At 42.9% G+C, this 26,862-nt stretch overlaps 1 protein-coding gene across 3 annotated transcripts in view; it reads right to left on the bottom strand.

The window, feature by feature from the left end:
• The window catches only part of SYT14 (synaptotagmin 14), a 234,789-nt gene that overhangs the window by 131,484 nt on the left and 76,443 nt on the right, over positions 1 to 26,862 (bottom strand). For 2 of the 3 annotated variants that reach the window (XM_088477533.1, XM_088477534.1), the window contains exons 1-2: positions 15,176 to 16,175; positions 12,278 to 12,472 (exon numbers count right to left, since the gene is read on the bottom strand). In XM_088477533.1, the coding sequence (XP_088333659.1) occupies positions 12,278 to 12,472; positions 15,176 to 16,175 (1,195 nt within the window). Of the gene's footprint in view, positions 1 to 12,277; positions 12,473 to 15,175; positions 16,176 to 26,334; positions 26,488 to 26,862 lie in introns of those variants that run through there. The other variant, XM_088477535.1, reaches the window with a different exon arrangement.

Here is a 26,862-nt window from a genome sequence, read left to right as displayed (position 1 = left end):
ATTCATTACTCTGTATAAATGTAGAATGTGAAATTACTTTGACAATAATAGCTCAGGTTTGAACACAAGGCTTTTCCCTTTAGTTTAAAGTTAAATGTGGCAGTTTAGGAAAATTCCAAGGATAAATGTTTATTTCACCTGGGGATAATAAGAACATGGACCCATTGAATATTTTCCACATGTTCAAATTAACCATCACAAAACTTTATGCTGCATTATCACAGGTTAGAACAAGGACTAGGCATGTGCCAGGTCACCTCAGTCTGACTCCCGCTCAGCCCCACCCCATGCTCTGTTGTGCCCCCACCCCACTTCATCCCTGCGGAATACTTACCCCGTTCCGTGCATCCGCAATGTGGTCCTTCTCTGTCCTCTAAAGTCTGTCCCGTCACTGTAGTGGGAGCTGTTGGTTCCTGAGGCACAACCCCTGACTCTCACTACACGTCGTAGACGGGACAGACCTTAGCCGATTATTATATCGATACCGTGGCAATCAGCTTGATAATATTTTTGGGCACTTAAAGAAAATGAAAGGTATCCTAATGAAAACAGTGAGAAGCATGACTGTAAATAGGGCACTAAAAGTACGCAACAAAATATCTCTCAGCCATACTTGAACCCTTCTTCACAACCACCTGCAACACCTTCTGCCAACACTGCAGGCACCATGTCAGTGCCGTAACAGGGCACAGATACTCCCTGACCTGCCCTGCAGCCCACCAGTGATTTGATGCCATGACATCACAGAAAAGTAGCTAGGACCAGGGGGCTGAGCACATCCTAAGGATGCGCCAGGTAGCTGCAGAATGCTATTTGAGGCTTGTTGCAAGCTAAATACAGATGCCACCAGGGCAGCGATGGTGACGCCCCCTTGTCCTTGGGCCCTGGGCAGCGGCACCAGTTGTACATCCCTAGTTTTGGCCCTGCGCCAAGCAATGTTACAAAAGAAGGAATGACAGAATTCAAAATTAGGCATGTCCCCAAAATCAACTATTAGGTCTGGGCATATTCTAGTAATAATTAATGTTTTAGAATATAAATCTAACATACTGTATATTACATATTAGGAGATCAAACATACAGATTTTGTTTGAAGATACGGCCTGCCAATATTACTGTTCTTTCATGTATATAAGTGTGTGTGTTTTATTCCTTTCCTTCTCAAACAAATCCGTATACAATAAGACATTCTCCCTTTGTGAAAAGAAAGTTTTACATGGCCATCTAGAGGAATAATTCAGGAAGTGCTGAAGTTATAATGTTAATATAGAATGAAAATTTAGGGTATATTTATTCGAATAGCCTTTTAGAGCAAATTTGACGCTCTGTGAAACTTTAGGTGCATTAGTAATTGTGGCCGGAGACCTGGCACACGTGTTTAAAATGGCGGCTGCGGCACTGAAGGGGTTAATCCTCATGCCGTGGCACCATCTTTAAATGGACAATTCTGGTGCAGAGTGCCAATTTAAAATGTTTTACCGACGACATTTGTTTAATAATGTATTTAACATGTTACATTGAATACGCTGTGCGCAGTTCTGGAATTGTAGAAACGCATGTTTAAATGTATGGACTGCAGCGGTTTCCAAACTTTTTTGAATCATGGCTCCCTAGAGTATCAGTATTGTTTTCACGGCACCCCTAATCCAAAAGTTTGTTATTGAGAACTTCAGAATAAAATGTAGTAAAGTAGTAAAGTGAAGTAAATTGTGCTTATCTGTCATCCTTAGGTTCAGTTATGTGGTGGTGGTGTACAGGTTTGTACTTCTGTGTGTCCACATATTTACATTACATTGACCATAAATAAATTTGATTTGGTGTTGGACCACCAACCTGAGACACCCCTGCAAGTGTCCCGAGGCACCCCAGGGTGCCACGGCGCACAGTTTGGGTACCACAGGACTACAGTATGCACTTACAGGAAGGTTCCACAACTATTTTGGCTTTACAAGGCATTGACATTTGGAAACCAACTTTAACTTGATGGATTGAGATGAAACAACGTGCAGGTAATTTCTAGGAGTTTTCACTACAATATGATGCAGATTTCATGAAGATCTGTTCAGGACTTTTTGCGGTAACTTGGAACAAACCAATAGACACAATGTTCTTATATTATTAGTATAGATATAATAATCTCATTTTCTCTTTCATTTACTTGGGAAACACTGGACCATGGTGACGTACCAAAGCTGCCCCTTTAGGTGGGTACAAAACCTTTTGGCCAAAACTTGCATCTTTAAATATAAAAACATGAAGTCTATCTGGTAAAAGTTTGTGCTGTGGCTTTCTGACTCAGTTGCACAGCCGAAGGCTTGTGCTGCACCACCCACAAGGCCGTCACTGATCTGGTAGGATGTGTCTTCACATTTTAAGAAACAGGTTCCCCACACCAATATTATCCAGCCAAGTCACTGAGATCATTTACAATCCATCGTCTAATTTGACAGTGACCAAACACTTTTGAAGGCATCACAGAATACCAGAAGGTCATCAGTTTTCCTGAATTCCAGTGTTATTGTTACATCAATATTCAATGCCCTAATAACATCCAATAAGAAGATAATTCCCTCATCCTCTGGAGCCTGATTCCAACTTAATGCCAGAATAACTATCAGTGGTTGCGCTGAGCGAAACAAATTGTGGGTCCCAGGGACCCCTCACTTTAAAAAATTGGGGTGCTACTTCACAGTTTCTGGGTCCCATCACATATTATAGGGGGTGAGGGCAGGCAACAGTTTGGACAGTGCTGGGGGCATGTTGCAGTTGGTGTAGAGGGGCTTGAGGGCAAAAAGCAGTTGGGGTAGAGCTGGAGGTATAGGCAGGGAAAAGTTTGGGTAGAGCGAAGTAAGGGCAGGCAGTGCCACAGGTAGGGAGGGGTAAGCGCAGACAGCAGTTGTGACAGTGCTAGGGGCAAGTGTAGAAAGAAGCTTGTGTAGTTCTGGTGGGAAAGTATGGAGTAAGGGTAGATAGCAGTTAGGGCGTATCTAAGTATAGAGCGTGTTTTGCTACCACTGCTTATACTATGTAGTTAAATTTTACTTTCTAGTTTCACATTTCTGCTAAATTATATAAGTTTACTTATAAGGCAAATTATGGAGGTACTGTATTATGATTTTAAACACCAACATATTCTAGCTTTGTACCATGAAGCCGCATTCTCTAAAAACACTTTACTCATGGAGCACTCTATACATAAACATTAGACAGGCTACAAGCTGCTAGAACTACAACTCTTCCTGCAGATTCCTAAACACCAGGCTGATGATGTGATTAATGAGAACAAAGTAAAAATGGCAGGACAAAGAGGTGTAGCTAGGTGTCCAAGTGCCCCTGGCAAAGGAAAGAACTGGCGCCCCCCATATTTTCCCCTACCACTTGTGCCCTGTGATTGGCTAGTGTGTGTGTGTTTTGCCAGCCCTAACCCTCCCCCTAGTGTCTAAAACTAAGCCCTAACCGTAATAATTACTATTGGGATTCTGGCGGTCGGGATGCTGGGGCCGGGATTCTGCCAAGCGTCAGCGTTCCAATTGTTAGGATAATGACTATAAGCCATGAGGAGGTGTGTAGAATTCAGACAGGATGGGAAGATGATGGGAGAGCGGTGGATTTGGAGAAGAGGGGAATCTGGGATATCCTTGTTACATTTCACCCTCCACGGACCACATCCCACACAGACATGCACACATATGTGCACACACATACACTGGGAGCCTACACAACCTTGTGCACCCTGACACAGGAACTCACTTAAAAGCTGTCATGCATGTTCACACATGCATGGACTTAGGGGAGATACCAGCTTGATACCAAAAGAGTATTCTGAGAATATACAGTATTCACCAAAGTGGGCTCACCTGTGATTTTTCACCTACATTGCAGCCCAGTATGCAAGAGCAGCAACTATGCTACTACAAACATGGGCACTAGTTTTTCTCCAAGCAGTCAGCCCATCCTAATGAGATCATCAGCTGGGATGTGCAGCAGGACTTTCTCAGCCAATCAGAAGCCTCCTGCTCCCAGCAAGTCAGTGTCAGCAAAAAATGTCAATCACTATAGATGGAGCTGCCGCATCGAGGAAGCAGATCAGCGCCCTGTCCTCTGTGGAGTGCTATTTTGCACATCCTGTGTATGTGGGACCGGTTCCGGCTAGAGCACCTATGTGACATCATGCGCGGCTTGGGAGGAGGAGCTTCACTGCAGCACAGGGAGGGCTTGTAAAGCCTAAAGCTGGCCACACACTAGAACAACTTACATCCAACCAGCCAACTTGTTGATTGGTTGGAATGAAAATCTGGTAAGGAATGGGAGTAAATGATGATCAGAAATTTACTCCTAAATGCCAGAAAACAGATGAAAATGGTCGTCAGACAAGTTTGTTAAATGTTTGATTTAAACTATTTGTTTATACAACAGTTTTGGTCCATTTTTCAGCGTCTGGGAGCAAGTTGCTGATTGTATTCCTTACCAGATTTTCATTCCAACCAATCTACTAGTTGGCTGGTTGGACAGATAATCTTTAGATGTGTGGCCAGCTTTACACTGCGCTGCTAGGCTTATTGAAATTATGCCCGAGACTTGACCCCCTGCACATCCGGGCAGGCAGGGGGCAGTAGATGGTGGCGGCCAGGCAGAGGGGGATTAATGGGCGGAGCCTCAGACAGACTAATTAAAAATAACTACTGTCTCCAGGCCTGGTGACGGATACTTTGTGTGCTTGATGTCAGCCAGCTCAGACGCTCACCTTCCTCGGCTTTGCAAGCCGCGGAAGGAAGGGGGAAAGGAGGAGGGGAAAGGCCTGCTGTGATTGGGGAGAGAGAGTTGAGCTCCCTGTAATCACCGCTCTGCGCTCCGCAAACAATTTGTGACCGCGTGTAGACGTCACTCTGAGTGTGACCTGGGACAGGAGGAATGCGGGGTGGTGGAGACGCTGCCTCACTGCTGCTGCTGCTCCCGGGCAGTGGGCGAGGCTTGACAGTCCCAGGTCGGAGCGTGGTGGGCCAGCTGGTGTCTGACTGACAGGTCAGACTAAACTGCTGTAGCCAGAGGAGACGCCGCATGGCGGAGAATGATTGGTGAGACGCCGGCGGCTATTGGTTGAGAAGACGCCGCCGGCGGTATTTGACTTCTGCACAGAGCACAGCCCCACACAGCGCATCCTGCAGGACCCGCTCGGTTTTTAAAATTGGGTCCGCAACTTCCTGTAGCACGTAAAAACGCGCTATAGCGCGTATTTTGCGAACACTGAACTATGTTATTATTTAAGTCAAATGGAGAAAATGCCTTAGATTGAGAACATGGTTTCAAAAGGAGAATAACCCTATCCTCATGGAATATCAGATAGGGAGACTCGTAAGACAGAGCCCCCCCAACTCCGACTCCATTCTGACCATGGAAATAGCCAAAAGAGAAACTTTACATACACAATGGAGTTTTTCTAATGGGATGTAGTAAGGATCCCAACGGTCATAACCAGTGGCGGCTCCAGATGTGGGGCTACAGCACAGTCCAAACCTTAAATAGGGGAGCCACACCAACTGCCGCCCCAAACGTTGCCAAACATCGCGACTCACTGGCAGTTGGCTCCCTTATTTAAATTTTGGACTGCGCTGCAGCCCCTCCTCTAGGGCCGCCAATGGTCACAGTGGCATCTAGACGGTCACAATCCCAACAGATTCCAACGGTAAGTATTAGGGTTAGGTTTAGGATTAGGCATTAGTGGGAGTGTTAAGGTTAGGCTGTGGTTGGGGACAGCAAGGGTTATGCTACGGGAGAGGACGGTTAGGGATTGGGGTTAGTATATTTACCAAAATCCATCTGGATTTTGACCATCGGGATGTGGCTGTTGGTATTCTGACCGCCTGCATCCTGTACTCAACCCATTGTAATGTAGCCAAGATTAAATTCAATTCACAAGGGACAAGAGGACTGTATGATGGCAAATAAATGGAAATAAATAGAAATTTCAGGGAGCTGAACCTTTAAGGAACTCTGTTTAAGTCTCTTATCCAAACAATCCTGCAAGAACAGGAGCAAGAGGATAACTGGAAAGATGTAGCAGGAAACCTTCTCACAAGGTCTAATCTAAATAGTCTTTGGCTCTGTTTATACTTGCGCAAACATTTGTTTCTGCATGTTTTATGAATAGTTAGGTTTCAGAGTCATTCATCAAAGTTAGCATATGCTCCGATGTCAGGACTTTCCAGAACCAGCTGAAATTACAGGCCTTTTTTGGTCTAGGTGAGTATGATTCTGAGTTTGGTGTGTTTGAAAGCTCTAGCTTGCTATTCGGGGATCGTAGCTCTTCCTCTGGGTCCCCTGCAAAGCAAACACATCTTCTTGAGAAGCATTTAAAGGCAAGTGATTGGTTCAGCTATTTGGCCTGAATTGATGCATTCCAGCAGTTGCTAAAGGCCATTTTCTCAACAGCTTTATGGTCACAGGTGTATGAAAGGTTTAGTTCAGTGTAAAGTAGACAAATCCTAGGATCCTGATCCACGGGATCCCTGGAGTTAGCCTCAAGAATTCAGGAATCTTAATCCCGGGATTGGAGGCAGCAATTCCGTGATTTTGGGATAGTAAGAGGGGCTTGGTCGGGGCACACTGCAGTGCACTAAGAGTAACAAACGATTCTAAAAGCTCCCCAGCTTATATGAACAATTTACAGAATTAGGGCTAAATTTACTTAGATTCAAATTTTGTTGAGATAGCAATCTCGGGTGATTTGGGGCATGTTTTTCATCTAGCAAATTTACTAAAGACAAATTTGTGTGAGTTTGGGGGAGTGTTTTCATTTTTCACTGAAAAACTCGGATGGGATTGCAAACTCGAATCAACTCACCGTCGGCCAAACGCTGAAGTACCTGTACTGTACTTTTCATGAAAAAGATGCAACGCAGGAATTTACCAAGAATCGAGATTACAATCTCGGGTGAGATTGTAGCAAACTACCTGATAAATTGAAGTTTCAAATAGACCAACTCCTGAGCTGCGAGTTTTGCAGAAACATACACAGATCAGTGTGATTTGTGTATGTTTCTGCAAATGGTAAGTGAAAACAGTGAAAACATGGTCAGAACATTGCCACAGGGTGGAAGATCACTCACAAGTCGGGAATCATTCCCAGGACGGGGACCAGATTCCTCCAGGTGGTTTAATAAGTCTTTGAGATCACGGATGAGGACCGTTTTGCCATTTAAATCGACAATGAGCTTGATTGGAAAACCCCAGCAATACCAGATTCTCCTGTCACGAAGATCTCTGGTTAAGTTCCAAAAATCTCTCCGTTCGGCGATCGTCAGGGGAGAAAGATCTTGGTAAAATTGAAGCTTAACAGAATGGAATAGAATTTGAGGCTTACCTCGGATAGGGGCCAGAACTAGTTCCTTTCCTTTTAGCTAAGGAAGCGCATTATCACTTCACGGGGACGATCATTATCTCTTGATTTAGGCTGGAGTCAGGAAGGAGAAGAGGTTGTTGAGATAGGGTTCCAGGGCCTCTGAAGATACTGATTCTGGTATGTTGCGTATACGGATGTTGTTTCTACGCTCCCGATTTTCCAAGTCTTCGTTATTTGGGCCTGATTCAGACCCACTCGCGAGCGCATAGCACTCGCAAGCGGGTCGATGGTCCCCCACTGCGCATGCCGGAGCCGGCTCTGGCGTGCCGAGCCCCGGAGCAAGAGAGAAATTCTCTCGCTCCGGGACTCACTACAAAAGGGGAGGCTGTCGATGTTGAATGACAGCTCGCCCTGTTTTGTAGGCGGGGTGGGGGGGTGGCTACACAAACAGAGGCGTTCCCGAAGGAACGCCTGCCGTTTGTGGGCGGCCCTACTGACATCACTTGTGATGTCAGTAGGTGGACTTCCTGCTCTATTAGAGCAGGAAGTCCACTGGGGCTTGCGGCCACGAGACTCTACCACAAGGGTCTCGTCGCAAGCTCGATGGTCGCGATGGTCTTGACCATCACATGGCCGCTCGCATAAGCTGTGGGTGGTCACCCACAGCTATGCGAGCGGCCAGAAGGCCGTCTTTAAAAAAAAAAAGGGACGCCCTGATTCAGAGCGAGCGCTCTCAAAGAGCGTCCGGCTCTGAAAACTTTCTGAAAACTATCCTGGCGAGTCTAATTTGGAGGTTCTCGTGGCTAGAGATGAAATGTCAGATTTAATGGATGCAACTGCTTTGTCAAGCTTGGTTTCAAGAGAGTCCTTAAACTCTGAGAGCGGAGAGCCAAGATGTCCTCCTTGTTGGAAGGGGCAGGGGATGAAGGTCCATCCTTGTCCATGACGACCTCAGGAGGGGAGGGAGGCCCCCTTGTTGGGAGGATCTGGTGTCTCTGGTGAAGTGCTGGGAGATATCACCCCTTCCTTCTTTAGGAGGTTTGGCTTCTGCATGGAGGCCAGAACAAGTGCCACAGAAGAGGGCTATACCCGTTGGGGAGGAGTGAGATTCCCAGGAAATATAGAACTGGGTAACACAAATGTAATATGCCATAGATAACGGTAAAAGGTGGTGGGATTTGAGCACCCAGGGGACGAAGGACATGCTCTCTAAGGAGACATCACAGATGGGAAATCAGTCCACCAGGATGGAAGGTGAGAGTCCGAAGGAGGAAAGTCTGTGGGGGGGACCGGCAAAGGCAGTATCAGTGTAGCAGAGATTGGGTAGCCCCCGCGACAGCTGATGCAAGGCCACTAACTATCCTATTTTCCAATAGTTATGCTAAAATAATAGAGCGAGCATTTATGAAAGGCACCATTTCCAAACTGGAGTTTGACTTTTTTGAAAGTACTGAAACCAAAAATTCCCACATTTTACCTATTGCCAAAGGTGCATAAAAAATAAACAGATGCCACCCGGGGGACCTATAATGTCAGACATAATGTGGCCTCTCTGAACAAGCTAGTGTCTTTATCGATTTACACTTAAGACATCACGAGTTAACATTACCATCTTTCGTACAGGACACTAGTGATGTGTTGAGGAAAATAAATGACATCAAGATGGAGAATTATTAATCAGTTTGGACATAGCAACCCTGTAGACTTCCATCAGACATAGTGATAGCATGAAAGCTGTGAGGTATTTTTTGGAAATGGAAGGCCTAAATGACTTTCATCTCTTTCTCCTGGAATTATTGGATTTCATTCTTCATAAAAACTATTTAACATTTTGTAACAAATACTTCCTTCAAGTCAGAGGCAACGTGATGGTCGCGGCTTGTGCGCCCACGTATGCAAATTTACTCCTGGAATACTGGGAGAATAAACATGTCGTTAATGAAGAAAATGATCTGACCACTTCTCATGTATTAACATGGCTCAAATAAATAGACGATGTGTTTATGATCTGGAGCGGACTGAGAGGATCTCATCCGAATCATTGAACATCTCAACAATAATCCATTGAATCTAAAACTGACATATGAGATCAGCGATCAATCCATTACGTTTCTGGATCTTCGCATATCAGTTAAGGATATCTTACAACTGATCTTTTTAGGAAATCCACGGCCACAATTAGCCTCCTACACGACAGTGCACATTTTCCTCCTACGATAAAAAATCTACCAAAGGGGAATTCCTGAGGGGTCATTGTTCAGATAATCAATTGTATAAAACAAGATGTGAAGAACTAAAAACCGATTTTTCAAGAGAAGATATAGCAAACGCTCAACCAAGCATGCATGTTATCTAGCGTCTAAGAAAGAAAGGGACACCTAAACAGCGGGGAACAGAGCGCAGGAGATCAGGTCCACAGCCAGCGTCACACCTAAGTGATGGGCTCCCACTGAGGTAAAATCGCGGTCGCGAGCGGAGCAAGCCACCAGGCTGCTTCCAAAACTGAGCCCGCAGTTTCAGAGGGACGAGAAGGCAGCAACCTGCAGGATGACTGGAAGTAACCCTCGGGTTATGCTGTGGCGGATCTTCCTGCACCATCCGTGGTGAGGGCTCAATCAACCCAGTCGGTGAGAACTTTGTTTGCAGTATGACATGGTGCTTCTGCTTGGTCACAGGCCAGTCCCGTTTGTGAAAGTCATACAGGACAAAGAGAGCATCTGTCCTACGCAGGTCCTTTGTCCTATCTACATAAATCCGGAGGGCCCGCACGACATCCAGAAAGGCCTCCTCCAGAGAAGAATCTGGAACCTGGAAAGCAGGAACCACAATCTCTTGATTGATATGAAAGATTAGAAACGGAGAGCGACAGGACCTATGAAGCTGCTAGTAGTAGTACAGCTTCCACAGTATGCCTCATCACAGGCACCAACATGAAAAATTGAGGTAACTTGTGTAAAGCCTGTGTCCCCTATGGAGAAAGAAGACATTTTTATTTATTTTATTTACATATTGAATGGGTCTTTATTAATTACATTTAAAAATCATACTTTTTATAAATGATCATAGTCACTAGAAATGTTCCTGTATTGTATACTGATCACTAGAATGGTCCATGTATTGTATACCGGTCACTAGAATAGTCCCTGTGTTATATACCTGTTACTAGAATAGTGCCTGTATTATAGATTGGTCACTAGAATTGTCTCTGCATTATATATTGGTCACTGAAATGGTCCACATTCTATACCGGTCACTAGACTGTCCCCTATATTGATTATCAGAGACTAGAATGGTCCCTGCATTGTATATTAGTCACTAGAGTGGTCCCTGTATTGTATATCTGTCACAAGAACGGTCCCTGTATTGTAAATTGGTCACACGATTGGTCTCTGTATTGTATATTGGTTACTAGAATGGTCACTGTATTGTATATTGGTCACTAGAATGGTTCCTGCCCTGTATATTCGTCACTGGAGTGCTGTCTGCATTTTGTAGGGATCACTAGCATGGTTTCTGCTTTGTCAGATGGGGCTGGTAGTTACACTTGTCTATAGTTCTTTGACATAACAATTTTTCATATATTTCATTGGCTATTTAAAGCACACCCACATTAAACAAACCATACCTACAGAGGTTATTATCACGTGTCTTTCCCATTGCAATGCGCTGGTAGAAAAGCCGGGCCGCTTACTTGTGTTTGCCCCCCCCCCCCAAACTAACAGTTGCCAATCAGCCCTTGCTGTTTTATTACTAGTCTGTTCCCAATTACAAAGAGTGACAGAATTTGCTGGCACTAAAGAAATAAATTGCAATAAATAAATAATTAGCAAAAGTATAAGTGACTGAGGATGGAGCAGTAATATCACAGTGTGATGACATTTTTACTTCTTTGTATCATGTATACAGTAAAAAGTGCACACTCTATTTACCAAGTTCGTATCACATTCTGCAAAATGCTGTAGCCTAGGAATACTGAATGTTATGCACCCCTGCAACTACACAATCTCATACATCTAAAGATTGAATGCATTAATGATGTAGTTAGATGACCTGCATTGTGTAGCAGAACACAATCTCTACAGGGGGATGCGGTCAAAATACCGACAGTCGAGATGCCGGCGCTTAGAATGCCCACGCTGGAATCCAGATGGCTGTCAGAATCCCTGCGCCGGCATCCCGACCACCGCCATCCTTACAGTAAGTACTGGGGTTAGGGGGAGGGTTGGGGTTAGGCACTAGGGAGAGGGTTAGACACTAAGGAAAGAGGGTCAGGTTTAGGGTGCGGGGAAGAGGAAGTTTAGTTTAGGCACTAGGGGGGAGATTAGGTTTAGGCATTGGGGAGGGTTAGGGAGAGGAGGAGGGTTAGGATACTGACCGACAAGTCCCTGAGCGTCGGCATCCTGTACCCAACCCCTCTACAGATCTCTCAGCACTATTACTGTAGATTGGAAACCAGTTATGTGGAAATGATGTATTGAGCATTCTGAACATTCTATTCGCATTGGGAATGAAGTAGTGACAGACTGGACTAGATGATGTGATATTTAGGCTTGAAACCCTACCCTCCTATTATTATAGTGTATTTTTATAAACAAAACATTTCCTGCAACACTTCATAAAAGGGGAAACACAATCAATAAATAATAATACTCATACAGTGAAACAGACGGCAAAATACTTTAACGTCTACTATCAAAAGACAGTCATTATTTTATTAGGTTTATATAATATAGATCCTGAAAATACAGAGGGTAATATTTCATGATTAGCCCACAGAAGGGTCATTGATTATAGCATAGAAACACACAGACCTGTGCAGTAGAGATCACTGGGATATTTGCCGGAACAATGTCAACTTCTATCTAGGACACGCTACAGTAGCTATACTTGCAATTCCATGAACAAAGCAGAGCAGAACACGTGTGTAAGGGATCTTACCTTCATCTGCAGAGACCTCGCTGCTGTATCCATCATACTCTGCAGACAGGGGGCTGTATTTCTGTCTTGTTTCCCACATGTAGTTCTGTTGCTTATCTGAGGCAGGCCTGGAACCATGCAGGCGGCTCCTTGCCTCGTGGTACTTGCCCAGGCCTTCATCTTCACTCTCTGACGATGAACCGTGAAAGTCTCGGCCTATTTAAAACAGATAAACACCCCGCTAGAAATTTCATTATGGCAGACTGTAAATATTTACATATGTGTCAGCTAAAGCGGTTTTCTTTACATATAGGTGTGAAAATATTAGGAAGGTGTGATGATGGCTAAATACAATGTAGATAACTGAAATGAAAACATGTTATAGACATACAATATTTGCTTTTTACATATTATTAATCCAGTAATTAATATTTCAATTAATATTTAATGTGGCAGGAAATATATAACCTCAATATGAGCCAGTAAAAGGTTCACTCAATAAAAAAATCATTATTATCCTTTATTTATATGGCGCCACAAGGGATCCGCAGCGCCTTACAGAGTACAGAAACAGTATGAACAAAACAAGAAAAATGTGAATTACAGTATAGAATACTGTAGGACATGGACAAGGTCTACAAACATTGCTGCTGCACAGAGGCTAAACCATCTAAAGAACCACCATCAGGGCGCCCAAAAAAACGGACGTTGCACACATTTCCTTTCGCAACTCAGGAAGCTGTAAGAAGAAATATGTGCGTGCTTTCCCCCAAAAAAACCCCTCCAGCAGCTTTAGGCATCCAAACGGAGCAACAATTGAATTGCTCTGTTGGACACCTATTCGTATAGTCAATTGAATCGCCCCATTAAGTTCTTTTGTCTACTATGGTCATGTTTTCCTATGTCTTGTAAAATACAGACCAAGGGAGCGCATATAGAATATAACAAATTTTGGTTAATATAACATGAAAAAATTAGAGATAATAAAACAATAAAATAATAGTCTATAGACAATAAGTGTCAATTCTATGCCGGTAACTTGAGACCAATCAGTGGCATTTATTGTTTATAGACATTGTTTCTATTTCTTTAATTGTTTTATTATCTATTAGTAATTTTTTCATGTTATATTAAACAAAATTTGTTTTATTCTATATGTGCTCCCTTGTTCTGTATTTTACTAGTTTTGTATAGCTATATAAGTGTTCCCAGCACTTTAAGTGGGCGCTGCATTACAGCTGTTAATTAACCATATTTTAATTGTGTTCACTTTGCGCCTGATATATACATAGGTCACCTTGTATTTGTTTCATTCCTATGTCTATTTGTATATTTCGCTGTTTTAAATACATAAGAAGTAAGTAACAATTTTATTTATAAAAGCTAAGTATTACTACATTCATTATTCTCATATTCAGTGCGTCCATCCCTGACTCTAGTTATAATTTCTTCTTCTATTGTAAATACACTGGTTATTTAACCAGCTGGACAGCACCAACCTCTGTATGTAAGGAGTAATTACCTATATTGCAACAAGAGGTTCTTGGGTAACTAGTGCGATTCCTCCCCTTCTCCTCCCCATGACTATTAATTATACATATTATATGTTATACAGTAACAGGAAATTAATCCTGCCCTTTCATTTTATTGTGTGTGCCAGGGGCTACTTTTCTAGATTATCACTTAAACAGCATTAAGATCTCAAGACCTCATATAGCCATCAGGCACATCTGTCTACACTGTCTTTACTACTCTCAAAGTATTTCTTAATGGAACCTTTTCCATCAACTATGAAGCGGGGTAGGTTTACTAAAACTTCTATAAATGAAAACTGGTGGTTTTGCCTATAGCAACCAACCAAATTATGTCTATCCTTTTTCTAGGATGCAATAGAGAACTGATAGCTACAATCTGATTGGTTGCTATTGACACATCATTTTTTATAATTTTTTATTTTCATGAATAAATTATTTTCACAATACCAGCAGAAGAAGCCATGCCAAAAGAAACAGATAATCCAGTAGAAATGGTAGATTATAAAAAAGTACATGGAAACAGCAGCCATCTTCTTGAAGGTTAAATTACTACAAATTATTTTTACGTTTAACAGATTTTCCTATTCGCGTTCCTAAGTAAACATGAGACAGTGGATTACAAGTTGCTGCCACTATGATAGCCACTGGTGATTATATTTAATAAATGTTGGCTTGTGCTTCCTGTTTACTACAGGTCTTGGAAGACTGAAATACCCACAAAATAAGAAACAGGAAAAAATCCCTATAATATTTTAATAGCTAGTAAATTAGAAAAGTGATTTCTACATTCAATGTTATTACCTTTACCTATATACGATCATTGAAGTAAATGATATTGCAGAATATACAATATTCTTTAATAGTGGATGCTGAAGACATTGCAGTGAACACTTTCGTGCATAGAGATATTCTTGTACAAAAGATAAAAAAAAAGTTATGGAGTCATACTAAGTACTCACTCACTTGTAATCACTCACAAGTATTTGTCTTAATGCTTGTTTCTGTATGGATTCTACAAATGGTGGCAGAAATTAAACAGAGTCAATAGCTGACTATAGATATGAACTTTAGGCTTTAAAAATACTATGCTCTAGGTATAGCTGATTAACAAAAGACAGCAAACAATTATTGACAAGAGTGCTGCTTTTCAATTCACTAGTGACATCAAACAGTGACATCAGCCTATTAGCGCTCTGTATTCAGAGGAAGATTGGCTCAGCCCACAAAATGGCTCCCTCTACTGGTGAGGAATAGACTATAGGTATGGAAAATATGAAGCAAGTTTTTTCAAAGACCTTGAATAAGGTGATAGAGTCTGATGAAAGAAGAACTGGAGTAAAGCACGGAAGGGTTGTTGCACACCAAGAGTTGAGGAGCAGTTTACCTTTGTCTGGTGCTTTCTTCTCAAGTGACATCTCTTTGCAGCTCTCCTTACCCTTGTGAAGAGCTGTGTCTTTACCTTTACCATTTCTGGTCTCATTAACTCTACTAGAAGGACTGGTGTGGCATTTTACATTGTATTCCCTGCGATCTTCACTGCGATTTCTCTGCTTTTTAGCTGGTAAGATGTTGGCCTGGCCACCATGAACTTCTTTTCCATTTGGAAGTTTCAGTTGTTTTTGATTATTCGCTTTATCGATTGAACAGTTTACTCTACCAGACTGAGGAGATGCTGTTAAGTCATTGTCAATTCTAGGTGACCTTTGTCTTAATGTTTTTGACACCTGATTGGTGACATCATGACCACTGGTTTTAAAATCAGTTGATTTATACGCCTTGTGTTTAGATCTTCCTCTTCTTTCCGTCTCATCCAGGGTATCACCTTGTCCACCATTGTTATTATAGTAATCTCTGTTATTTTCATCTATTTCAACACCGTCTTCTGACATCTCATTAGAATGATGGTGTTGACCTCTTCCTTCTGCCTGTGAGCTTGGATATGCATTGCAATCAGACAAGCGTTCCATGTCCCGATGATGTCTGTTGGAAGTGACATCATGAGGGTTGTCATATTTTGGTTTCCTTTCTTTCCGTCTTCCTTCTGAGGAACTTTGATGACTTGCAGCAGTAGATCCATCTTCACTGGTATCAATGGGTGAGAAACCTGAATTAGTACCATGGTAGTATTTGGTGTTATCTTTAGGTGTTTGACTTTCATCTTTGATTTTAGCAGTCTCCTGTCCCTGCTCCATATGGTTTTCTTCTTCTTCTGTACGTAGCCCATGTATCATACTTGTAACCTGCTCAGTGACTGAATCTGCCACATTATAACTGACCTCCTCAACAGCACTGGCCAGCCCATCAACTGCACTACTCAGGGTATCCACTATGGAAGACATGGATGGGAGACTAATACTTTGCTGAAAGCTCTTGAAAAACGCCATCTCCAAAAGCTTCTTCTTCAAATATAATACAAAAACAATTCTCAGAGCAAAATGAAGTTCGGAATGTTCATCAATTTCCCAATTATGAAATGATTTGTATTTGTAGTCACAGCCTCAGTCTGTTAATAATAATGATCCTTCCTCATCTCCTGTTGTAATCCAGACGTCTTTTGATTACACATATGGTAGCGGAGTGGGTAAATAGCGATCTCTGTGGTGACAGTGATATTATGTAAGCATAATAATATACAGCAAAGCCCTGAACAGTATAATATTAAAAGCTTTACAAAACAGACATTATGAAATTAAATTAATTTATTAACAAATTAAGATCTATCAATATAAAACAATATACTAAACAATAATTAATTGTAATATTTTAAAAAGAATAATGGAATACAGGTCTATGAACAAAATCCTGGTACACCGACCGTACAAAGAAATGGCTGCAACTGCTAAAAGCATGCTGTTACACCTGCCTGAATCCCACCTCTAACCCACAGACCTTTGTCACCATATACTGCACAGTTACAATGCTTGCAGTCTACACACAATTATTATAGACAAAAAGAGAAACATTGATTGTTCTCCTGGATCTACCTATGAATTTATACATGTAGTATCGGGCTAAGTATGAAAATAATGGGCTTGTACTAGCTGGGAATATATGAATGCTTTATTAGCTGAAAAAGGTTCTCACTGACAAAGGGGAAAGTTGGATCAAGACCCCATGCCACGGAACAGCTCTACACATTTGTTCTCTTCAGGTTAGAATCATGCGTTTTCAGAGCAATACAAAAGTCAGCCTACTACAGTCCCAGGGTGAGACACAACTAGTAACTTTCTTTCAATGGGCATGTTGTAATTTTAGCTCTTATTATACTTATACTGCTCTTACTGAAGAGTGTGCAGTAAAATTATGCTGCATTGTGCTTTGCTGAATAACATACGAAGAAAGAATATGTGAATATTCTTTAGTAAATGTTTAAGCTACAACTTAGAATAAATACATAACTGGGTATATTTTAAAGGAACTGGTATAGGATGACTGTACCCATCAGTACTTTTCCATAACTTTATGTTTAAAGGATATGTGCATCTATATACAAAAAATCAAATGTCCTGACTCACTGACTCATCAACTCCTTGCCAAAACCCCTGGACCTAGAAACAAGAAAATCAGGGAGTATATTCCTTCCATGACCTAGGTATCCATTAAGCAGGGATTTTTCAAAATTCGACTCCTAAGAGAGTGAAAAGGACTAAAATGTTTCCTTTCCCTGTTCAATGTTCTGTCTCACTGACTGATCGTGGCTGTAGCACAGTCCAATATTCAAACGCCAACAGTCATCCCAAGTGCTGCCAAACATCACTGGCAGTTGGTGTGGCTCCCCTATTTGAATAGTGAGGAAAGGGAATGGTTATTATAGAGATGAGAGAGGAAAGTGTGTTACTATAGAGGTGAGGGAAGTGAATGTGTTACTACACAGGTATGGGAGGGAAATGTGTTACTACATGGGTGAGGGAGGTGAATGTCAAAAGTGTTACTACAGGGTGAGGGAAGGGAATGTGTTACAACACGGGCAAGGGAAGGGAATGTGTTATTATAGCGGTGAGTGGGGTAATGTTTTACTACAGAGGTGAGGGAGGGGAATATGTTACTCCAGAGGTGAGAGAGTGGAATAAGTTACTACAGCTGTGAGAGTAATGTGCTACTACAGGTGTGAGGGAGGGATTGTATTTCTACAGAATGTGTTACTACACAGGTATGGGAGGGGAATGTGTTACTACACAGGTGAGGGAGGTGAATGTCAAATGTGTTACTACACAGGTGAGGGAAGGGAATGTGTTACAACACAGGCGAGGGGGTGAAATGCATTACTACAAAGGTGAGTGAGCATAATGTGTGACTACAGAGGTGAGGGAGTGGAATGTGTTAGTACACAGGTGAGGGAAGGTAATGTCTTACTATAGAAGTGAGGGAAGGGATACATTACTATAGAAGTGAAGGATTAATCTGCTACTGGAGAGGTAAAATGGAAATGAAAACAGTAAATATCAAAGGCCTACACGGGTGAAACCAAGTACATCTGCTAGTCTACAATATAATCCTACACAGCATGTGTGTCCCAGATATACATAGAGGGGAGATTTATAAAGTACCAACCAATCGACTCCTACCTGTCATTTTTCAAACACATCTTGTGAAATCACAGTTAGATGCTGATTGGTTTGTACTTTATCGTTCTGTATTTTATCTCTCTCCAAGGTTTGATACATCTCCACCATACAGACATATGAAGTGGGAGCTATCAAGCTCAGGAATATTTTACTATCCAAACCACATGGTCAACAAACTGCTATTTATGATCCCAAAGTGTGTGACGGAGGTCCAGATGAGCAGGAGAACCATGCAGCCTGCCTATCTCTCCAATGAAGTCTGGAAAGTGCTATCAGGCAGTAATCCCACAGGAAGTGGAAGTAGTAGTAGAGCTAAGAAAATAGGGAGAGAAAAAGAAAAAAGGAGGTGGAGAAAAGAGGGGAGAAAGGAATATGGGGTCAGGGGGTGGGGTAACTGGTGTGATAAAGATTAGTGAGGGCAGGACTGTATGTGACTGGGGCAGAGTTAGGAGGAGGAGAATTGGGGCAGCAGGAAGCTACAGGTAGTGGAATGAAATGCAGAGCACAAAATAGTGATGTGAGGCCCCTGGGTTAAACTGATGCAGGAAGATTGTGTTATAAAATGCACTAATGTTTGAAACCGCTGATTAATTCACCTTGTTCAGTTTAAATTGATATTCTCCAATTAATTGATTTAAAAACATTGTTTCACATTGATTCAATAATGTTCTGCTCCCTGTTATGTGAAAACAAGATTTATTGGAAGATTAATTTAGTCTTGTACCACGCAGCCTCTGCTCAGGGCCGGCTTCTGAAACTTTCTGTCAGTGCCGCCGCACAGGGGTGCCGGGTCCGGCTGAAGAAAATCCCTGCCCTCCACCCACCTGCTGCAGGTATTATGTTATGGCCAGGGGAGGACGCAGGGAAGGAGAGGGCGGAGGGGAAGCACGTGATGGCGCTGGATGCAGAGACACCTAGCGCCGGCCCTGCCTCTGCTCCCAGGTGAGGTGAATGGAGCTATTCAATTATATGCCTACGATCAACCCATGATGAGCCCCCAAGGCAGCACTTATCGCTGATTTCTGCTCGTACGATCCTGAAGTCATGGAGCTAGTCAATGGTTGATCGTCGGCATCGAATTGAATAGCTCCGGGTAATTTACTTGGGAGCACAGGCTGCACTGTACAACCCACATTTAATTGAATCCCCCCTTCAACTTTTCAGCCTCTCTCTTAAAGGCGGAAAAATAAAAATAAAAATATTTTGCCCTATGTATCATAGGGTTACTGACTGCAAAAATAAACACTATTACTAATATGACATTTAATAGCGTCATTACTATCATACATTGTTTACAGTAATGCTATATTATTTATGTAATTAGTAATGTCTACTTCTTTGTTTTATACAGATAGGACATGATGAGTTCTTGGATCATGGAGAATGGGGTAGATAGAAAGGATCAGGATTATAAGAATCAGCAAAAAGATTTCAGAAACGAAAAGTATAAAAAGAAAAGTTATTTTGTTTGGTGCACTACGGTCGGTATGATAAAATGTTCAATCATTATTAAAATTATACATGTTGCCCAAATTATGCTATGGGCAACATCTCCACTTCTAAAAACTCTCACTGTAGTGAATTTACCCCTAAGAATCTTTGATTAACACCCCTTTTCCACTGCCGCATTAACCCATTGTTGTGGCTCAGTGACCCAGGAATCTGACCCTGGTTGCTACCAGGGTTGAAGCTGGGAAGAGCCCGGGTAACAGTGCAGTGTAAACGGTACAACCTGGGTCACAATGACCCGGGTCATGCCTCAAACCAGCAGATTGACATAATCTCCAAGCATCCACTGTAACACCGAAAGACCCGGGTCTGGTGGGCTGGACCAGGGAAACAACCTATGTCCAGTCATTGGTGTGAAAGAGGTAAAACCCGGCTTTTGGTGGAAATTTAAGATAATGTATTGAAAAGACGGTCATAAACCGTCAATTGCACGTTCTCTCTGATGTACAACTATTTTCATTTTACCTGGACATCAATCTGATTCGGATATGACTCGCATTTTATGTCTTCTCCCTCCACAGATACTACCAATTGCATATGTTGTTCTTTTCTGTTTTTTCTCCTTTTTATTAAAAAAAAATCCCAATACTAGATATAATTACTGTATGTCACATCATTACATGCCTCATCCCAGTGCTCAATCCATCCTCGTATAATATGGGTACCAAACTTGAAACCAAGTTACACTTCTCCTAGAGTGCATTTCATCCACCAATTACACTATATGCCTGCTGATCCTCAAATCGCCCCCTCACACTACAGCATACTCAAAGAATTTAGGAAGGAATAAAAGGAAGAGATCTGTTAGTCCATTAAAGACATTATTATGGAAACTAAGTTTAGGAAACGTGTTAAATTCCATAATGACCTTTGTCAGCGTACGAAGAGCGAGCAAAATAGTTACTCTAGGGAAAGCTTGGTGATTGGAGGACAGGTCCATATCTCTGATACTATGCACCACTTGGATCAGGAAAAGAACATTGGCTATTGTGTCTCTATCCAGACTGGGGCAGAGCCGTCCAACCAGCCAAATCCTTACTCCTTGCTTTGAGCCTCTAAACACAAAGGAGATGTGTCAGCCTAGTTCTCTCACCTTACAATCTCAACCTCCCTCACCACCGCAATGGTTGTCAGAAGCTGGGTTAGGACTGGGCATCACCATTCCTTAGGAGGAATGATGTGATATATTCTACGATTTCCATTTTATCTCAAGATCTATTAATCACATGTTCACATTTTTAAATAAATCCATCATCTATATTATTAATTTTCACACAAGTACCACTGCCATTCTAGCCTGTTGCTCCCAGGAATCTCTTTGTCCCAGAACCAGCTACTCCCAATCATCAATATTACATAAATGGGCAAAATGGCACTAGCATAGCATCCATATACTGTAGATGCCTCCCAACGACTCATAGAACTGAATAAATGCCATCCAGACAGACCCTCAAGCAATCCTAAACTGCATTGAGTATAACAGTGTTCTCAACAGGCTGTTTTTTTGCGGGCACAACGCCCGGCAAAAACAGCCTGCCACCCAGCCTACTAAAATCGAAGTTTAGTAAATGTGGGATTTTGACAAGGATTTGTACATTCGATTTGAGGTGAGCTAAATAGAACATCAAATCGAATGTAAAATCGAACTTTGATAAATATACCCCTTAGAGCAGGGGTCTTCAATCTTTGGCCCTCCAGCTGCTGTGGAACTACACATCCCAACATGCACTGCCACAGTTTTAGCATACTGTTATATGAAAACGGTGGCAGGGCATGCTGGGATGTGTAGTTCCACAGCAGCTGGAGGGCCAAAGGTTGAAGACCCCTGCCTTAGAGTCTCTATGTCATAGCTCCTGTGTAGCATCTGCAAAATATGTTCTTTCCTCACACTAGATACCAGCAGGTATCTGATTACCACCTATAGACTTTCTGGCTCTAAATATTGCAGGGCTATCCATCCTGTAAAGAACTGTGAATGCTGCTATAATATTCATCTACACCTTCTGTCCTTCCTTCTTTGCTCCTGCACTGTATCAAGCCCTTCACTGGCTTCCAATAAACCTCTGAATACAATTCAAAGTGTCCTGCATAATGCCTGTCCTACTAGATTTAAATCTCTCCCATTAATACTCTCCCAGTTGCTCTTTCCACTCCTCCAATAAAATTCTAAAATGTACCAGTCTTATCCCATAAATGTCTGCAAGACATATCCCATGCAGCCGAGTCAGATTAAGGGAAGATACAGGGAGCCCAAGCCCCAGACCCCTCTCTCAGCCCACTGTTCAGCTTTTTATTACAGTTCAATTGCAGAACTGCAAGCTGGAATAATTGAAAAAGAGTCCAAGCAGAGGGGACAGATACAGATATATTCAATTAGCCACGAAAAGTGTGATTTGGAGAAAAGTTTTCTCAGATTTGCACTTTTCGCCTGTTTTCAAAGTACCTCCATATTCAATTTCCCAGAGTTTTCGCCTACGCGGAAACTCCATAGGCAAAACAAGGCGAAAAAGTTTCTCCTGCAAAAGGCAGGAGAAAAGAATTACAAATGTGGGAACTTGGTTCAGAACCCTTTAAACACCCTCCCTAATGACTAATAGGGCAAAAAATTAAACAATTCACTTTATCCACCCCAAAAAAGACATGTAAATTTTGGGGTGAAAATGAAAAAAGTGTTGGAAAATGGAAAAAAAGTGGGGGGCATTGTACTTTGGGGGGCTATACGGTTGGGACAGGTGTTTTGGGGATTGCACGAGGCTGCAGCAGGTGTATTTTTGAGATTTTTTTCAAAACTTCTTTATAGATACATCAAAATATACTAGTACCCATTTTCAGGTACCCCAAATTTGACCTCTACTTATTTTTCAGAAAAAACATTGGGCCTGATTCAGACCCACTCGCGAGCGGCTGTCCGCTCGCAAGTGGGTCGATGTTATGCACTGAGCATGCGCACGACGGAGGGAGCTCCGTCGTGCGCATGCGCCAGACGCGACGAGCGAAGGAAAGTCCTTCGCTCGTTGTGTCCGATCAAAGGGGGCGTGCTGTCAATGTTGATTGACAGCACGCCCCCTTTGGTGGGCGTGCCGGGGGCGTGCCTCCCTGACGGGGGCGTTCCCACGGGAACGCCTCCCGTCAGAAGCCGGCCCACTGACATCACTAGTGATGTCAGTGGGAGTGATTTTGGCTCTGATAGAGCCAAAATCACTCCGGAGCTTGCGGTTGAAAACTCGCAAATTCGATGGTCGCGATGGTCTCGACCATCGCGGCCATCACAAAGCACGCTCGTATAGCCTGTGGGTGGTGACCCACAGCTATACGAGCGTCCAGGAGGACGCTCCATGAAAATGGAGCCCGGCCCTCATTCAGAGCGTGCGCTCTGCTCAGAGCGTACGGCTCTGAATGAGGGCCATTGTTTTCTATCATTTTTCCACACATATGCAAATATGCATATAACAGCCCATTGCAAAAAAATAAGTTCACTAAATACTTTTATTAGAGCTACTACTACTACTATTCTATATTGATTCCCAGGGTCACTGAAGCTTTTTATGAGGTACAGACTGATTTCCCCAAAAAAAGATGTCCTTTTCGCTAGTTTCGCTTTGGGGAACATTCGCCTATCAGCGTTTTCGTGTGTTTTACAATTGAATAGGGCGAAAAGCGGGGACAAGCATGGAGAAAACATTGAGGCAAAACAGGAGAATGAGGCGAATTCACTCCGCTTTTCGACAGACGGCACTTTTCGCGGCTAAATTAATTCAGCACTTAGTCGCAATGAAATGCTATTAAAATGCACTAGGACTGTGTTGATTACTTGCTCCATGCCAAGTTCCATTGTGCTTCGTATACAGACTTGCACACAGATATACAAGTGCCACATATCAAATGAATCAGCACAGTCTCCTGGTGTGTCTTAGTTGTATAGCATTGCGACTAAGACACATTTTCAGGCTAGTAAGATGCAAAAAAGATGCTCAGCACTAGCAGAGTCGCATGGTATTTTACAGCTCACTCGCACAAGGTGTATCGTGCCACATGGCCTATTGAAGTTAGGTGTATGAGGACACATCTCTCATTTATATCTTAAATCGAGTATTATTATAATTACTATTAACATTGATTTGGAAGTCGACATATTACTCAGCAGTGCATAGGAAAGGGAGAGACCTGCTCATGAGAGAGTGATTGCATATTGCGGGCCTGATTCAGAGTCTCATGAGAGAGTGATTGCATATTGCGGGCCTGATTCAGAGTCTCATGAGAGAGTGATTGCATATTGCGGGCCTGATTCAGAGTCTCATGAGAGAGTGATTGCATATTGCGGGCCTGATTCTGAGTCTCATGAGAGAGTGATTGCACATTGCGGGCCTGATTCTGAGTCTCATGAGAGAGTGATTGCATATTGCGGGCCTGATTCAGAGTCTCATGAGAGAGTGATTGCATATTGCGGGCCTGATTCAGAGTCTCATGAGAGAGTGATTGCATATTGCGGGCCTGATTCTGAGTCTCATGACAGAGTGATTGCACATTGCGGGCCTGATTCTGAGTCTCATGAGAGAGTGATTGCATATTGCGGGCCTGATTCTGAGTCTCATGAGAGAGTGACTGCACATTGCGGGCCTGATTCTGAGTCTCATGAGAGAGTGATTGCATATTGCGAGCCTGATTCAGAGTCTAATGAGAGAGTGATTGCATATTGCGGGCCTGATTCAGAGTCTCATGAGAGAGTGACTGCACATTGCGGGCCTGATTCAGAGTCTCATGAGAGAGTGACTGCACATTGCGGGCCTGATTCTGAGTCTCATGAGAGAGTGATTGCACATTGCGGGCCTGATTCAGTATAATGAGAGAGTGATTGCATATTGCGGGCCTGATTCTGAGTCTCATGAGAGAGTGATTGCACATTGCGGGCCTGATTCTGAGTCTCATGAGAGAGTGATTGCACATTGCGGGCCTGATTCAGTCTCATGAGAGAGTGATTGCATATTGCGGGCCTGATTCAGAGTCTCATGAGAGAGTGATTGCATATTACGGGCCTGATTCAGAGTCTCATGAGAGAGTGATTGCATATTGCGGGCCTGATTCTGAGTCTCATGAGAGAGTGATTGCATATTGCGGGCCTGATTCTGAGTCTCATGAGAGAGTTATTGCACATTGCGGGCCTGATTCTGAGTCTCATGAGAGAGTGATTGCATATTGCGGGCCTGATTCTGAGTCTCATGAGAGAGTGATTGTACATTGTGGGCCTGATTCAGAGTCCCATGAGAGAGTGATTGCATATTGCAGGCCTGATTCAGTCTCATGAGAGAGTGATTGCATATTGCGGGCCTGATTCAGAGTCTCATGACAGAGTGATTGCACATTGCGGGCCTGATTGTGAGTCTCATGAGAGAGTGATTGCATATTGCGGGCCTGATTCTGAGTCTCATGAGAGAGTGATTGCATATTGCGGGCCTGATTCTGAGTCTCATGAGAGAGTGATTGTACATTGCGGGCCTGATTCTGAGTCTCATGATAGAGTGATTGCACATTGCGGGCCTGATTCAGTCTCATGAGAGAGTGATTGCATATTGCGGGCCTGATTCAGAGTCTCATGAGAGAGTGATTGCATATTGCGGGCCTGATTCAGAGTCTCATGAGAGAGTGATTGCATATTGCGGGCCTGATTCTGAGTCTCATGAGAGAGTGATTGCACATTGCGGGCCTGATTCTGAGTCTCATGAGAGAGTGATTGCATATTGCGGGCCTGATTCTGAGTCTCATGAGAGAGTGATTGCATATTGCGGGCCTGAATCTGAGTCTCAAGAGAGAGTGATTGCACATTGCGGGCCTGATTCAGAGTCTCTTGCAATATGCACGTAATGCCGATGTTCACGTAGTTGAGCGATTACTTGCAACTACGCATTTGCAAAAATTTTGGAGACCGTCTATGGCGCATGCTTCACACAAAGTGTACTCACAAATGCGCTTTATGAAATCAGGGCAGATGGCATCAGAAGTGTGTTAGAAAAGCTGACGGGTGTTCCTGGGCGGCGACAAGGAGGTGGCTAGTAGTGCACATAAAAATGGTGCATTAAGTGAGCATATTATGAGGAGTGCTGCGGATGTGTCTATGCAAGTGGCTGCGTTCTCACGCACAGCCGCAGGCATATCATTCGGAGACACTGCACATGCCATAGGGCTGGAGCAAGTTTTCATGGTGCGACGGATGGTGGCGTATAAAGATGCACCAATCGGTATTACAACATGCACAGGTGCTAAAGGTGGGCGTCTCAGTCCTTGCACATCCGGCCGCATGGATGTACACAAGTGAAGGAGCTGGTAGGCGCCAATAGACGCTGCTGCGGACGCTTCTGCATGTGACTCAGAATCAGGCCCTGTTAGTCTGCCAATAGCAGAACAGTTCCATAGCTACAGCTACATTCACACCCCAGTTAGAATAGTTTACAGTACTTAGGTAGTTCTCTCTCACCTTGATGATTCTTTGCACCAAACTCAGAACCACCTCTGTGGAAGCCTCCAGTTTTCCCAAAACACATTTTCTTGTTAATGTAGAGAAAAAGTAATAAGAGGAGAACAATGGACACACCGACTGCTGAAAGAAAGCCAATAGCTTCTGGAGACACTAGAAGGAGAAATACATGTAGTTAGAGAACCAGTAAACAGGGATGAAATTGAAGATTTAAATTAAAAATGAATATTACATTACTATTATGTCATTCATTTTGTTATACGGCAGCAGCAACAGTGACACACACAAGCTGCAGACAGTTATTACACAATAAGAAAACAGTTACAGGCCCAAATGTAACAGGATGTCAGTCACATGCACAATCACGATTTCAGCTATTTAGTCGCTAGATTTAAAGTGGCAATCATTTAATAGGCAAAAACAGGTTGGTTTTACCTTTCAAACAATCGCTGCTTTAGAGGCCTGATTTTGAGTTGCATGCTGCTGTAACCGCTTCCGAGTCTTTTGCCATAGTCGCATATTTAACTT

The sequence above is a fragment of the Taudactylus pleione genome, unplaced genomic scaffold (assembly GCF_031769625.1).
Source record: "Taudactylus pleione unplaced genomic scaffold, aTauple2 ptg000201l, whole genome shotgun sequence".
In the NCBI taxonomy this organism is placed as follows: Eukaryota; Metazoa; Chordata; class Amphibia; order Anura; family Myobatrachidae; genus Taudactylus; species Taudactylus pleione.
This window is presented reverse-complemented; position numbering and strand designations above follow the sequence as displayed.